A 15,416-nucleotide genomic window follows, 5' to 3' on the forward strand; every position below is an offset into this window, starting at 1 on the left:
ATTATGTCCTATTTGATCTGCTGTTTCATAACTAGTATTTTATTCTGCAACTATTTGATTTCCCATCGGCATTGCACGTCAGGTGTCAAGACCAAGTGCAGTATTCAGGTCAAGCAGGCCTGGAGGCATCCAGACAGGGAAAAGGCAGAGGATAGTGGAAAGAGAAAAAGGAGAAGGGCAGGGGCAAGAGAACAGGTGAAAGGTTTCGATATGGGGGAAGCGTAGGCAGGGAAACTACACAGTGGAGGAGGGAAATAAAAGGTGAGCTCCTCTTGCCACCACCAGACCCACATTCACTCTTATGGGGAAGGATGCAGCCGGATGGCTGTTCAGTTTGGGGGTGGGGGCACGCAACGTTGGCCGGTAAACACGCTCACTGTGGAGGTGGAGGGGCAGTTGGCCTGCTAAGAACAGTAAGTAGTGGGGGTCATGGATTGCCATTCTCATTGTATGTGAAGGCTCCATGGAGGGAGGCAAACATGTGAGGTAGGCATTCGGGCACTGAGGGTTAACACAGGGCTCTTGCTGGCAATGATCAATGCAAATGGGAATGGGAGAGTGCAAAGGCAGTCAGTAAGTTCAGTGGGGGAGGGGGAAGAGGAACAAGTCAAAAGACTTGCTCAGGTGGTAGGGGGTTGTCTCAGGATTTCTAGTCAGCGTGAAGGGGGGGCGGGCAGGGGACCTGCTGTTTTTGCTTCTCTGGTGAAATTAATGGAATATTTTAGACTGTGGAAGGAGAAAACTAAAAAATGGTAGCAATTTTAGCAGGTTTGAATACCATTTACGTGTTGCAATCAGAGAATTTGCAGATCAGAGAAAGCTGGAAGGGGGACAATAAAGGTAGAAACTGGCATTTTTATAATACTTTTCATGACCTCAGGATGTCCCATAGCACTTCACAGTCATTACAGAACTTTTGAAATGTAGACCTTCTGACTCAGGAATTAATTATTACACAGGTTTTCATCAATATCTATTCAAGATTAACAGGGATGGGTGCATCAGAGGAAGACAGATCAGTTTCACTTGACACAAAGGCCACATAAAAGCATCTCATATTGAATGAGGGGTGATTTCACTATCAGTCCAATACAAACATGCGAGAATGATGGGCAGGAAAAGACCAGCTGGCCCATCAAGCCTTGCTCTACTCATGATGGCTGGAGCATCAGGACTAGACACTTCCTTGGCATTGCACATGGGAACTCAAGACCAAGGTTACTTTTCAGGCCAAGCATGGTTAAAATGGTGGGGCGATAACTGAACCAAGGCAGTGGAGTATTTCCCATTATGATGCAGCCACTTATTAGCATGATTTTGCTTGATGATCTGTTCATTTCTGCCATTATATGGGGACTGTGCTAGCTTTTGCAACCTTGCTTTCCTGTCATGTGCCTGCAACAATTTTTATGCTGCTCTAATTTTTTTTTAATGGTTTGAGGGGTAATGTTCTTCTCTTTGCTGTAACAGGATATCTTTCATCTGTTCTTTGGAAACATTTTGTTGTTTAGTTTTGTTCTTCCAATATGAATTGAATCCTCCTGAAGATGATAGGACTGTTATGTAATATTAGACAACAGATCATCATGTTGAAAGTGCCACCTACAAGTGCAGTTCCAATAGAATGTTGCAACCACACAGTTTTTAAACTAGGATAGATCAAAGTAACCAGAACTGGAGCAATAACTGGAAAATAATTTTTCTCTGTACACAACTTTTGCCTTTTAACTTACGATCAACATTTTTCCCTCTCCATCCCTATTCAAAACAGAAATCATTGTCTTGATTGATTAGTAAATTTGAAAGTTTGAATTCATGACTAAAATTCAAGTAGTCATTAATAAGAACAAACTTGTATTTAAATAGCCCTTTCATATCCTCAGGACATCGCAAAGCACTTTACAACAAATGAACTATCTTTTGAAGTGTAGTCACTGTTGTAATGTAGGAAAACGCTGCAGCCAACTTGCGCACCAACAGCAATTAGATCAATGTCTAGTTAGTCTACTTTGGCAGTGTTGGTTGAGGGATAAATGTTCGCTAGGACACCTAAAGAACTTCCTGCCCTTTTTCAAATGGCACCGTGGGATCTTTCACATCCAACTCAACAGGCAGACAGAATCTCTAATGTCTCATCCAAGAATCAACACCTTCAACAATGCAGTACTCCCTCAGTAGTGCATTGAAATGTCACCTTAGATTATATGTTCAAACCCCGTGGGGTGCAACTTGAATTCACAACCTTATGATTCAGGCAAGAGTACAAACACTGAGCAGAGCTGATCGATTTTTAGTAACCCGAGCCCCCATATTTTAAGAGGCAAACAGATCAAGCAAGCATGAAATAACTTGGGGATATTAAAAGTTAACAAAAGCATCTGTTGCAGTTTTTAAAACAAAATTTGTGCCCAAAAAGACTTTCCTGTTTAACCAAATTGTAAATTTCAATTAGCCACTGAGAAAGCCGAACCCTTAAGCCTCAGTACTTTCTTTCTAAAATAATTTTCCTTTGAAAGACTTCATTTTCCTCCCAAGAAACAATACTGCATGCACGTCTCAAAACACAGTGATGATTAGTCCATTCATTTACACCAGGGACACAATACTTAAAAATAGAATAATGTCCATTCCTAATGGGCAGACAACTAGTTTCTGTTGGCTCACATGCAGATTCAGGATGCAGGTAGAATTAACAATTCTAGCACTGAAGTGCAACATTTAGGACTTTTTCCTAGTTCAAATGACAATTTCAGTTAGGTTCTCAAGTGCAACATCAAACAAAAATATCTTACAGGACTAAAAAAGAACTGGCAGTAGTTCCACCTGGGTTTCACTTAAGCAATTACCAGTTGGCCAGGAAGAAAGCAGATGGTTAAGTGGGGAAAATTATTCAATATTTTAAAAACTGCTCCAGGACTTCTAATAGTTCTAGTGAAACACCACTTCATAAGGATCCCAGAACTTTTAGTTGAACAAGGTTTATTAAATTCTGGAAAACAAGCCCTAGTATGATCATATCCAAACAAATTTGATTAGTTATTTGTTAAACTAGCTAGTGTTCACCCAAAAAAGTAGTGGGTAGATTGCTCAAAACATAGAATCACAGCAAAAACATGAATGGAAGTTAGCACTCAGAAGGGTTGAACATGATGGTACTTACACACAGGGAAAAGCTATGTATTTTATTTGGAACTTAGTCACAGTTCAAAACTCTCCAGGTCTTGGAAAGAAGTCATAGGGAGAAGACAGAAAAAGGCTTTGTAACCTGCAGTTCTAAATCAAGTCTCCCAGCAACGTTTTTTTAAAAAAAAGAACAAACTTGTATTTAAATAGCATCTTTCATCCTCAGGGAAGCCCCAAGTGCTTCACAGCCAATTCATTATTTTTGAAATTATTAGGCAAACACCACAGCCAATTTGCACACAAAAATAAGCGACCAGTTGTCTGTTTTTCACAGTGTTGGTTGAGGGTTAGACATTAGCCAGAACAGGAGAACTCTTGTACTTTTATTCAAAAAATTCCATGGGATCTTTTATGTATACCCGAGGGGGAAGACAGCATGTCTGACAATGCAACACCTTCAATACCATTACTACACCAAAATGTCAGCCTAGATTACATATTCAAGTTTTGGGGTAGGATTTGAATCCTTAAAGCTTGTGACTGAGGAGAGAGTGCTCCCACTGAGCCAAGCTGACACCTATTAAAAAACTTTAAAAGTACAAAAGTGATTTTGATCTTTACTAATATTCACTTCAATGTGGTGTCACTTTTGTACACATGTGCTTGGGTTTCTTATAATCCAAAATATTCATTTTTCAGTTCTTCAGTCATTCCTTTCCTCAAGCATTTTACAAGCATTCACAGATAACTAGTCTCAGGAAACAGATTGCAAGGCAAGCAAAACCAACAGCACCAGCACTTTGTACAGAATGTTTTACTATGGTCAATTGATGATGTACCAATACAAGAGCTTCAAGATACTGCCTCAAAGTAAAGCCAGACATCTAAATTGTCCTCCTTTTCAATCATGATTTTAGAGAAAGGTAAGTAGAACTTCAATCTGTGCTTATGCAGATACATTTTCTCCATCTCAGAATTCTTTCAAATCTCAAATACTGAGCAACAATGAAGTTTGTAAAACACAACTAAGGTGATGCTAGAGTTGCCCACTTAACAGTTGTTGCACTCAAAAAAAAATGATGCAGACACATTCAGGGGATAAGGCGACAATACAAATAAGTCTTTTCTTTGAGACTACCTACTGCTTCTTTTGCTCCATGATTTTATTGTTGAAATAAAGGCTTACATCAAGCAAGGCAATGCATCTATTTTCATAAAAATCCGCTAAAGTTGAGGCAAACTATGATTTACAAAAAGATGCTTTACAGGATTATAGGAATATTTGGATTGAAAACCACCCACATGCCCTTTATCTAAAGTTCTGCAATACAATGCTAAATATCCAGTTACTAGCACTGCTGCTGTACCATAAATCAGAAAAAACTCTTGGTATATCACATGAGAGCAGATACTAGTACTAGGTAGTTATAAACTGTAATAATTCAGAGGTTTGAATGTCAAAGAATTCAGAAATAGTCAAAATGAAAACTAAATTCCAAGATCTTCATCCAATTGCATAATGATTTTTGTAAATACTGGACAAATTAATTTAATATATCCTTTGTCATCTTTGACATTATTAAGCTTATCATTGTAACACAGGAGAAAACCCCAGTCCTGGCTGCTACCATTTTATTTTACTTGCAAATAAAAACCAGAGTGAATTGAAAGGTTCAAAATACTGTAGTTTTGTCAAAAGTGGCAAAGTACTGTAAATTATTGTTGGTACTCAGCATCATGATGTTTTCATCCTAGGCTTGAATACCAAAAATAGCTTTAAATAAGGCGAAGTGCAACTTCAGCTCAAAGACAAACACAGATGAGTGAGGCCATTCAGCCCCAACTAGTTTATCCTTCTCAAAAAAACTGCATCCATGGTTGCCCCCCCCTCCCCCCCAACTAGTAGCAGGAAAACTGAAGAGCTCAATGGAATGAAAACATTGACCAGAGGGGTTGAGAATTAACAGCCTGAGCATTCAATACAAGACATACATACACTTTAAAAAAAGCACACAAGTCTTAATTTGGTTTAGGTATTATTCATATACAAAATCCACTGAATGACTTCATATATCTGCTCTACCCATAGCTATTTGTATAACACCCTAATATTTGTAATAGAAAAGTAAATCAGTCTTGTTTTTACATGACATACCTTTACACTAAATTGCTCATTGAAAGCAAGGAGTCTTAAAAGTTTATTGTAATTTACAAGTTAGCTATAACTACTGATTATGAGACACCACTTCACAATGTCAAAGAACCAGAAAATACTTTACTGAGGCAATGTCGGACCATAGAAAGGTGATCTTTGTCTAATCCTCTCCTCCCCCTCTCCAATTTGACTTTTGTTACCATCACAAATGAACTACAGCCAGCTGGCATCAGTGTGAGAAACCAATATTGGAAGAGTTCCATTTTCCTGAGAATTCCAGCCACCATTACAGTTCCTCAAACATACACAAGGGATAATGTCCTGCATAATGTTTGGTGGAACCATTTCTTGATGCACTTGCACAAGCTGACAAGTATACTCTTCCAATTACTTTTACCTATTATGGATATTCAAACATCTCTACAGTGCATGGCTTAGAAACGGTGCACACAGTTTGTAATTAAAATCAAGTCAGAGGATGAGAAAATGCCATTATTTCCAGTACACTTTCTGGCACTAGAACACAAAGTAATTATTTATTTTTCAGAACAGTACATCATTTATCTGTCTCCCAAGTCCTACGCCTTCACTGGAATTTCAGTAAAAGTAATGGACATGTGAAATTTTCATACTGTGTTCTCAAAACCACAGCAGTGTAATGCAAATTGTTACCTCCCAACTTGAGCTGAGTAGAGAAAATTGAGAACCACTGGTGGTGGTGCTTGAAGCAATTTGAGGTGATGAATAAGAGGTACCAAACAATAAAAAATATTGGCATGTCTGATTTAGCAATATATCAACAATATTTAAGCATTTTTTAAAAAAAAACATTACCCACCCTTTGAGGGGAGAGCGCACAGTGGCTGCTAAGAGGCACTTTCAAGTGAAGACTATCAGATCTGCCTCCCCACAACATGATAGCCAAGATTGCAAATTCAGAAAAGTGGTCTTCTGGTCCAGAGTCCGCTCCATGGAGCAGGCCAAGAAGTGCTTGTGCTCCTTCTAGAAGTAAGGAATCTTACAACACCAGGTTATAGTCCAACAATTTTATTTGAAAATCACCGAAAGCTTGTGATTTTCAAATAAAACTGTTGGACTATAACCTGGTGTTGTAAGATTCCTTACATTTGTCCACCCCAGTCCATCACCGGCATCTCCACATCATCCTTCTAGAAGCTGCAGAGAGTCCTTTGATCAGCAGTATCAAGGAGAAAGCCTGCTTGGTGATATCGTCGCAGGCCTACATACCGAGGATCAGCAAGTCCTTTGATGCCGGGCTGTATGACAGGAAGCCCAGAAAGCACGGCCTCCCAGTTCTTCCTGTCCTCTATCACGGAGGTCTTAGAGGACAGCAAGCGTGAGAGCTGACTTTGGACGAGCTGATAAATGCCATCTTGTCCTTCAAGAGGAGTAGATCTCGCAGAAGCAATGGCATACCGGTTGAGTTGTATTCGACTCTTTGGGACTAGATCGGCACAGGCCTGCTGGAAGTGTACGGGGGCATGCTTCTGGCAGGCAGCATGTCAGAGTCCATGAGGAAAGACATCATCACCCTCATCTATAATTGGAAGAGGGAAGAAATCAGAAATTGGCGATCTATCTCCTTGCTAAACGTCAACTACAAGATTCTGTCTAAGGTCATCACCAACAGGCTCAAGTCTGTTCTGGAGCTGGTGATACACCCCAATCAGACCTGTACTGTGCCCAGCAGGAAGAGCTCAGACAAGTGATTGTATCCCTGAGTTGCGCAAGGCTATGTGCAGAACAGAGGGGTAAACATCTGCCTTATCAGCTTGGACCAGGAGAAGGCTTTCGACAGAATATCCCACACGTACGTGATGGACGTGCTTTCCAAAATGGGGTTTGGGGAGGATCTCAGGTTAAGGCCTCCCTGTACATGGACAACGTCACCGTCTTTTGCTCCAATCAATGGTTGGTCCACATGCTGATGGGCATTTGCGACCAGTTCGAGCTGACCTCGGGGACCAGGGTGAACTGCAGTAAGAGTTCTTTGGCAGGTGGGAGACCTGATCTTTTGTCCCCTTTACCATCAGGCCCGACTACCTGAAGGTACTAGGGATCTGGTCCGGGGTGGGGTCCCAGGCCTGCACCAAGATCTGGAAGGAACGGGTCGCCATGGCTAAACAGAAGCTTGGTACATGTGTGTGGGGGGAGGGGGGGGCAACACACCTTCTCAAAGGCCAGCAGGAACCTGGTGATGAGGTGCTCGCAGTGTTGCTCTACATGGCCCAAGTCTGGCCCATTCCCCACCGTTCCGCCGTCACAGTCACCAGAGCCATCTTCCACTTTGTCTGGAGGTCCAAGATAGACTGCTTCCTCAGGGACGCCATCTACGAGCCCCCAGACAAGGGGCTGCGGGACACACTGAAGCAAGGTGCAGCCTACGCAAAGGCCACCGTGTAAGTCCATTTTACTTTGTATTGTAAAGAATGTAGAAGATATGTACTGCGTTTTGAATTGTAATGATGGGATCAGAGTGTGTACGATCTGCATTGTATTGTTTGAATTGTAATTGTGTATTTACATTGAACTGTTTGTATCCTTAAATTTTATGAAGTATAATTTGAAATAAGACAACCAAGACTTCAGCCACTTCATTATGCCATGCACTGGTATTTCAATGTTGTATACAGTGGAACCTTAAGTAAGCATATCCCCATTATCTGGAAAACAACAGTAGTAGTAGCTGCTAAAATTTCTCCTCCTCCTCCCAACTCATCTACATTGTTCCACTCGTCAACAAGATTAGTCGGCTCTGTAATTAGCTCACACGCCTGCCACGAACTTGAGCACAATCAATCACAAAGAGCCCCCAACAACAACCACAGCACCTGAAGCTACAGACTATGTGCTTAATTCCAGGGATTCCCTCAGCAGCACTGATCTCACTGAAGCTACTGATTTTAAACGTAATCAAGAGCCTGCCTATTTAAACCCACTTCTGTGTCAGTGAGCCAAATGCATGTTGAATACCAGCTCTAATTTCTAGGTTCATAACTAAGAGAATTTTGGTTTATACATTTATTATAACACTAGCTATTGTTATACATTTTAAAAAAGTCATTTCCCATTTTAAAGTTACACTAATATATCTAGCTGCCACTTCAACACATGAACTACTACAATATTGGGTTTTTAAAGTCTTAGTACATACCAAGCAACAGGAAAAGGTTCATTTTACAGCATTAGGCCAATGTACTCTAATAGCATCACTCAACAGGAAAAGGAGATTTTAATGGGAAAGAATCTGGAAGTTATTGTGTGAGATATTACATACAGGGTAGAGCAAGGAGTTCACTACAAGAACACGAGACAGTCTGACTACAGCAAAGTCTGAAAGGTTTAGACATCTGAATTCTGAGTTACTGCCTTGAAACAGGTATAAACAAAACTAAAAATATTTAACCAACAGACTCTTTCTCCCCCCCCCCACAAAGCTCAGTTGATGAAAGCAGTAGAATCATCGAATTTTAAAGCACAAGGAGGCCATTCGGCCAATCGTGTCTGTGCCAGCTCTTTGAAAGAGCTATCCAATTAGACCCACTCAATCACTCTTTCCCAATAGCCCTGCAAATTTTTCCTTTTCAAGTCTATATCCAATTCCCTCTTGAAAGTTACTATTGAATCTGCTTCCACCACCATTTCAGGCAATGCATTACTGATCCATCTGTTACTGGAAACAATTTCTCCTTATTTACTCTATCAAAACCCCTCAATTTTGAGCAGCTCTATTAGGTCACCCCCCTCAAGCTTCTTTGCTTTAGAGAACAATCCCAGCTTCTCTAGTCTCACCACATAAACATAACTGAAGTCCTCTATTATCATTCTAGTAAATCTCATCTGGACCCTCTCCAAGGTCTTGACATCCTTCCAGAAATGTGGTGCCCAGAATTGGACACAATACTCCACCTGAGGCCTAACCAGTGATTTATTAAAGGTTTAGCATAACTTCCTTGCTTTTGTACTCTTATGCCTCTATTTATAAAAGAAAGACTTACATTTATATAGAGCCTTTCACAACTTCAGGATGTCCCAAACCCCTTTACAGCCAATGAAGTACTTTTCTTAAGTGTAGCTACTGTTGTAATGTAGGAAATGCAGCATCCAATTTGCACACCGTAAGGCCCCCACAAACAGCAATGTGATAATGACAAGCTAATCTGTTTTAGTGATGTTGGTTGAGGGATAAATATAAAGCCAAGGACCCCATTTGCTTTTTTTTTTTAAAAAATTAACTTTATCAACTTGTCCTGCCACCTTCAAAGATTTGTGTACGTGAACCCCCAGGTCCCTCTGCGCCTTGGGATCCCCTTTAAAATTGTACCATTTTGTTCATATTGCCTTCCCATTCTTCCTTCCAAAATGCACCACTTCACACTTCTCCGCCTTAAATTACATCTGCCAATTGTCTGCTCATTTCACCAGTCTATGTTCTCCTGAAGTCTGCTACTATACTCCTTACTATTTGCTACATTTCCAAGTTTTGTGTCATCAGCAAACTTTGAAATTCTACTCCCTATACCCAAGCCATTAATACATATCAAAAATACCTCTAATACCTGGGGAAACCACTTCCTTCCATAGTTCAGTATTAATTCAAACAGACCAGAAAGATTCTAGGTTCAATGCGGCGAGTTAACTCATCTCCACTACAACAGCAGTGAAGGAATTGCAATTGGCTTCAACTCCTGATGTGTAGCTGGAGCAATACCAAAGTAAACTTACCAGGTTTACTAAGGCCTATGTTTGGGAAGGCCAATTTTTTTTTAAAAACTGGATTTTCCTGATCGCCAGTCTTAGCAAATCCAGCACATTTACTTTGGTACTGACACTGCTCGTGCAAGACAACCGTGGTAGGAGCCAGCAGCTTTAGTATCCAAGTAGAAAAGGGAAAACCTGAGTTCCAATTTCATTACACAGCTATTCCTACTGACATGGACCGCTAACAATACATCACTCGCTCAGTACTGCATTGCAGTGTCAGTCTAGATTATATGCGCAGGTCCTGGAGTGGAGCTCAAAAGCAAGAGTGCTAACATTGAAACAAGCTAACACTTAATACATTTTGGAAGACTAAGGAAAAGAAAAATATACCTCAAGTGGCGAGACTTTTAAGAGTAGAGGAACCTTGATATGCAGATACAAAAGCCATTAAAGATGAAGCACAAATTTACAAAAAGGCAAACAATCATTGGTTATACATCTAGAATGTTGAACTTGTACAAAGCCATAGGTCATATTTGGATGTACTATAAAGTTTTGGGCACCATATTAATAGGGTGGATATAAGTGCGACTGGAAAAGGCACACCATAGATTCACAGGGATGTTACCAGGGGTGCGGGTTAACAGTTATGAAGTTAGTGATCTTTTCCCCCACCAAAGCTGAGAAGGTTAAGGAGTGACTTGAGGGAGGTGTTGAAGAGTGATAGTTTATTCCCACAGTTCAGTGGGACAGAAATGAGGAAGCACAAATTTAACAGTCAGAAAAATAATTAAAGGGAAGGTTAGAAAAATTTCCGTTATGGGGGTGGTCAGAATGTGGAATTCTATGCCACAAACTGTTGTAGTAGAGTGCATAAATTTTGCAAAAGGGAATTAGATAGTTGCTTGAATATGAAAAATAAGGGGGGGGGGATGCAGGAGAATGGGGTTAGATTAGGGGGCTCATGGCCTTTATTGTAAGAGGGTTGGAGTACAAGAGCAAGGAAGTCTTGCTACAATTGTACAGGGCTTTGGTGAGACCACACCTAGCATACTGTGAACAGTTTTGGTCTCCCTACCTAAGGAAGAATACACTTGCCTTAGAGGCAGTGAAATGAAGGTTTACTAGATTGATTCCTGGGATGAGAAGGTTGTCCTATGAGGAGAGATTGAGTAGAATGGGCCTATACTCTCAAGTTTTGAAGAATGAGAAGTGATTTCATTGAAACGTATAAAATTCTGAGAGGGCTTGACAGGGTAGATGATGAGAGGCTGTTTCTCCTGACTGGAGTGTCTAGAACTTGGGGGCATAGTCTCAGGATAAAGGGTCAGCCATTTAAGACTGAAATGAGGAGGAGCTTCTTCACTCAGAGGATTGTGAATCTTTGGAATTTTCTACCCCAGAGGGTTGTGGATGCTCAGTCATTGAGTGTATTCAAGGCTGAAATCAATAGATATTTGGATTCTAAGGAAATCAAGGGATATGGGGAAATCGGATGGGAAAATGGAGTTGAAGTTGAAGAGCAGCCATGATCTTATTGAATGGAGGAGGAGGTTCGAGGGGCTGTATGGCCTACTCCTACTCCTTATGTTCTTAAAACACAGAATTTATAGGTTGAATAGTCCATTTCTGTGCTGTAACATTTGATTCCTTCTCTTCCTTAAGGCACTGACTCATGCTGGGATACAGTTTCACAGTTGCCAGCAGTCCACTGGTATCCCTTCAAGTGGTCATGTGAATTAGTGAACATTAGACTATTTTAAAGATGGGACAAACATAACCTAGCCTATTTCTATCCTTGCTCAAAGTTCACCCAAGCAGTTTCAAGCAAGGGTCACTGGTTAATGATCAAGAGTGCAACACTGATTTCCCACTCCTCAGAGGCATTAAGACCAACTGGAATAATGTGTCTCAACTGAGATCAGTTAACACAATACAGACCAGAAATTAAACCTTCCTGCTCACGTGGTTTAATATCACACCAAGTGATGCATCTACCCTGTGAGCCACCGGGACAGCATAAAAATAAGCTTTTAAAATATATTGTGAATCAACCAATACAAACCTGTCCCCATTGGATGTAAGAAAGTCTAGTTTTATTTTAGAGCTCACTGATCATGAGTCAATATAAAGTGCACATGTTGGAAGAACTCTCTCTATTTGGAAAGGAAAGGCATCAAGCCACCAAAAATACAGGCACATTTAAAATGGTTCAAAAAATGTGCATTATTTTAACTAGTATTTCTAAATTAAAAAGGATAGGATTATACATTCTTAAACTATTCAAGTTCAATAAATATTTGCATAGGGTGAAATTTCAGACTGTCTCACAGTAAGACCACAACTGATACTTGCAGCACTCAGGAGTAATAGATCTTTCTCACAAAAAAAATGCTGCAATTCATCATCCCTGGTATGGCATCCACTAGATATCCTTTATAAAAACTTCCTGCCCTCCACTGCCATTCTTCAAATGGTTCTCTATTCTTCTTCCCATTGCATTTTTACTCTGCTCTATTTTCCAGTTTTGTTTAAATGAAGTGCAATAGGATTTTTGTTCAAGCTAATTATATCTTCTCATACTGTGTAATTTAAAAGGGCTCCAGTCATCAGATCACTTACAATGGGTTCTACAAATCTAGGAAAGTATTACACTGAAAAATTAAACAACTTTTCAAAAAAATTAAATGCAACCCATCCATAAAATCCTACTTCTATTACCTAACCCTGCAAAAAATTATAGATTGGGTTGGAGTTATAATCTGTAACCAATTTGGGTTACAAATGTCTACATAAATTCATTGACTGCATATTGTAGCCTTCTAACAAAGACCAATCCAGCCTCTATTCCATGTAAAGATTTAATGTAAATTTCCTAGTAAACAACTACTGAAAGTAGTCTATAGGGCCAGTAACATGATTCATAACTATTATCCTTTCACCCAGATCACTCAGTTGTGTTTAACAGCAAGAAAAGACGACTTAATGGGTATATATAAAAAAAGTGACAAGAACTTAAAGCATCAATCTAAGTACAGGGTTTTACGGATGTTCATAATATACACCAGCTACGCAATTTGTGTCATCAGAACCACTCAATTGAATTACTGCATTCTAACTCACCAGCTATCAATTATCCCAAGTTGCATGGCACTGTGCCACAGCTACTGCCACTCCTCAGGATCTTGCTAACTACCTGTAACACTGTTACCATTATCAATACGGTATAAAAATAATTTCCACTGTATTAGTTACTTAATTGCAATGACTTTTTTGAAACACTGAAAACTCAAGTCTAGAAATACACCAGTGAAAACTAAGAATCAGTTACTGTGACCGTCAACGCGAAAAGGAAACAAAACTCACACACCTACAGGCCTCACGAGTCATTTCACCTTCACACTTGAACTAAAACCAATAACGGTCACAAACGCGGAATGACAAATCTGCTCTTTCAAACCTAAAGATACTTTTACAATTTAATACTACACTGTAATTGGTACAACAGCTCTTCAATAACCCGAGACCACTCTTAAAAAATGCAGTGCTTTAAAACAAACCGACAACCTAGTGCTTTCTCCACCATTATTGCCTACAACAAAAATATTGGGTAACGCAAAACAAGACAAGCTACAATTAAAATTTTAAAACCAATTTCTAATAACCCTTTGCTATTCATTGTCAGGTGCTTCGAAGCAGAAGGTAAAATCAATTATTACATCTAAAACTTCTGGCAGTTTACAACTGCTGTAGGAAGAGGAAACAGGATTTACCCAAACAACAGCAAGTGCTGCTAAATTTCCTCCGGGCCATACAGCAACTTGAGCCATAATGAATGATTTTTTTTTCATTTAAAAAAAAAATAATTGTAGAATAAGGTGAAATTGTTTTTGGAAAAACATGTAATAATTGATCTTTACTTTAAAAACCGAAGTGGAAATCTCACCAAGTTTCCTCTCCCATTATCAAGCAGGACGCTAAAAAAAAGGCTTCATAGCGACAAAAGCCCTTCTAACTCCCAATGCTGTACAAAAATGTAACAATGTAATAAACTAATGATGGCTAATTGTCATTACACATCAAGCAATGCCACTTTATATTTTAATAATTTGGCCCCTCGCGTTATAACACACTTCCTATATTAGACGGCGAGCTCACCTAACCCAGACACAGGACAAGCAAAACATTTTGAAATAACTCGCAAGTTCAACGGTGTCAGCGTATTTGTCAAGACACCTTAACTGCAGAAAGTTGACAAAGGCTCATTTAGAAAAACCAAAACAATGAAATACGTATACAAGACCTGCGATGTTTAACAGCACTAAAATTAATATTTGAAAGTATTATTTCAACCTGCAGTAAACTCTTGCCAACAAACCTAAAAATCTGCAAACTCTTGCCCAGGACCTACCAGACTACTCCGAAGGCTCCGTATCCGATGGGTCTGTCGGGCTCGATGTCCAATTGATGTGCCTTGGCGGCTGCGTGGATCTGCACCGAGGCAGCGGCGGCGGCTGGCGCCGGGGACGGGAAATACGGCGCTTGACCCGGGTTTAACATTGCCGCCGCCGCCGCTGCTGCAGCCGCGGCAACGGCGGCGGCAGCGGCCGCGGCGGACGATGAGGACGAAGAGGACGAGGAGGACGAGCCGCCGGCAGCCGAGCTGGAGACGGCGGCCGGGTGATGGTGATGCTGAACCGGGTGTACAGCCGTGCCGATACCGCCACCTCCTCCGAGCCCGGCTCCTCCACCAGCGCCGCCGCCGCCGCCACCACCACCACCACCCGCGGCGGCGGCGGCGGCGGCTCCCGGGTGTAGAGTCGGGTGATGGTGAGGGTGGTGATGGTGAGAATGTGATGGAGGCGGCGGATGAGGAGGCTGTTGTTGGTGATGGTGCTGCTGGTGGTGGTTGCTGTTGTGGTGGTGATGGTTGTTGTGATGATGGTGGTGATGGTGATGGTGGTTGTGGTGGTGATGATGGGCGGCCCCGGCGCCGTTATAAGCCATCAGCTTGGCGACGCTTTGGCGCTGCTGGCTCGCCGCCGTGGTGCCGCACAGCGCCATAACCAACGGACGCGGCGCGCGCCCAGCTCGCGCTCCCCCGGCCGCCGCCGCCGCCGCCGCCTCGTCGCTCGCGCTCCGCTTCGGCCGCACTCTCCTCGCTCCGTCCCGACCCGCCGCTTCTCCTCTTTCGTTTCTAAATCATTTTCCAGCAAATTCCAGACCCGGTTTTCCTCAGGAAATAATAATCCGGCGTTTACTCCTCAGAAAAAAAACTAAAAAAAAAAATTTTCAAAACACTTTGGCTTTCACTTTATACATAATAGCATATATATTAGATAAATATATATTTTGTGAAGAAAAGTCTTTGTTTTTCCTTCCGTTTTCGCTAATAAACCCAAGCCGCAACATC

At 41.1% G+C, this 15,416-nt stretch overlaps 1 protein-coding gene across 3 annotated transcripts in view; it reads right to left on the minus strand.

The window, feature by feature from the left end:
• nlk2 (nemo-like kinase, type 2) overlaps positions 1-15,412 on the minus strand; it is a 159,019-nt gene extending 143,607 nt beyond the window's left edge. The window contains exon 1 of one of the 3 annotated variants that reach the window (XM_068008361.1): positions 14,415-15,408. In XM_068008361.1, coding sequence (XP_067864462.1) covers positions 14,415-15,067 — 653 coding nt within the window. In that variant the 5' untranslated portion in view covers positions 15,068-15,408. Of the gene's footprint in view, positions 1-14,414 lie in introns of all 3 variants that reach the window. The other 2 variants (XM_068008362.1, XM_068008363.1) reach the window with 2 other exon arrangements.
• Between the last annotated feature and the right edge of the window lie 4 nt (positions 15,413-15,416).

This window comes from Heptranchias perlo, chromosome 28 (assembly GCF_035084215.1).
Source record: "Heptranchias perlo isolate sHepPer1 chromosome 28, sHepPer1.hap1, whole genome shotgun sequence".
In the NCBI taxonomy this organism is placed as follows: Eukaryota; Metazoa; Chordata; class Chondrichthyes; order Hexanchiformes; family Hexanchidae; genus Heptranchias; species Heptranchias perlo.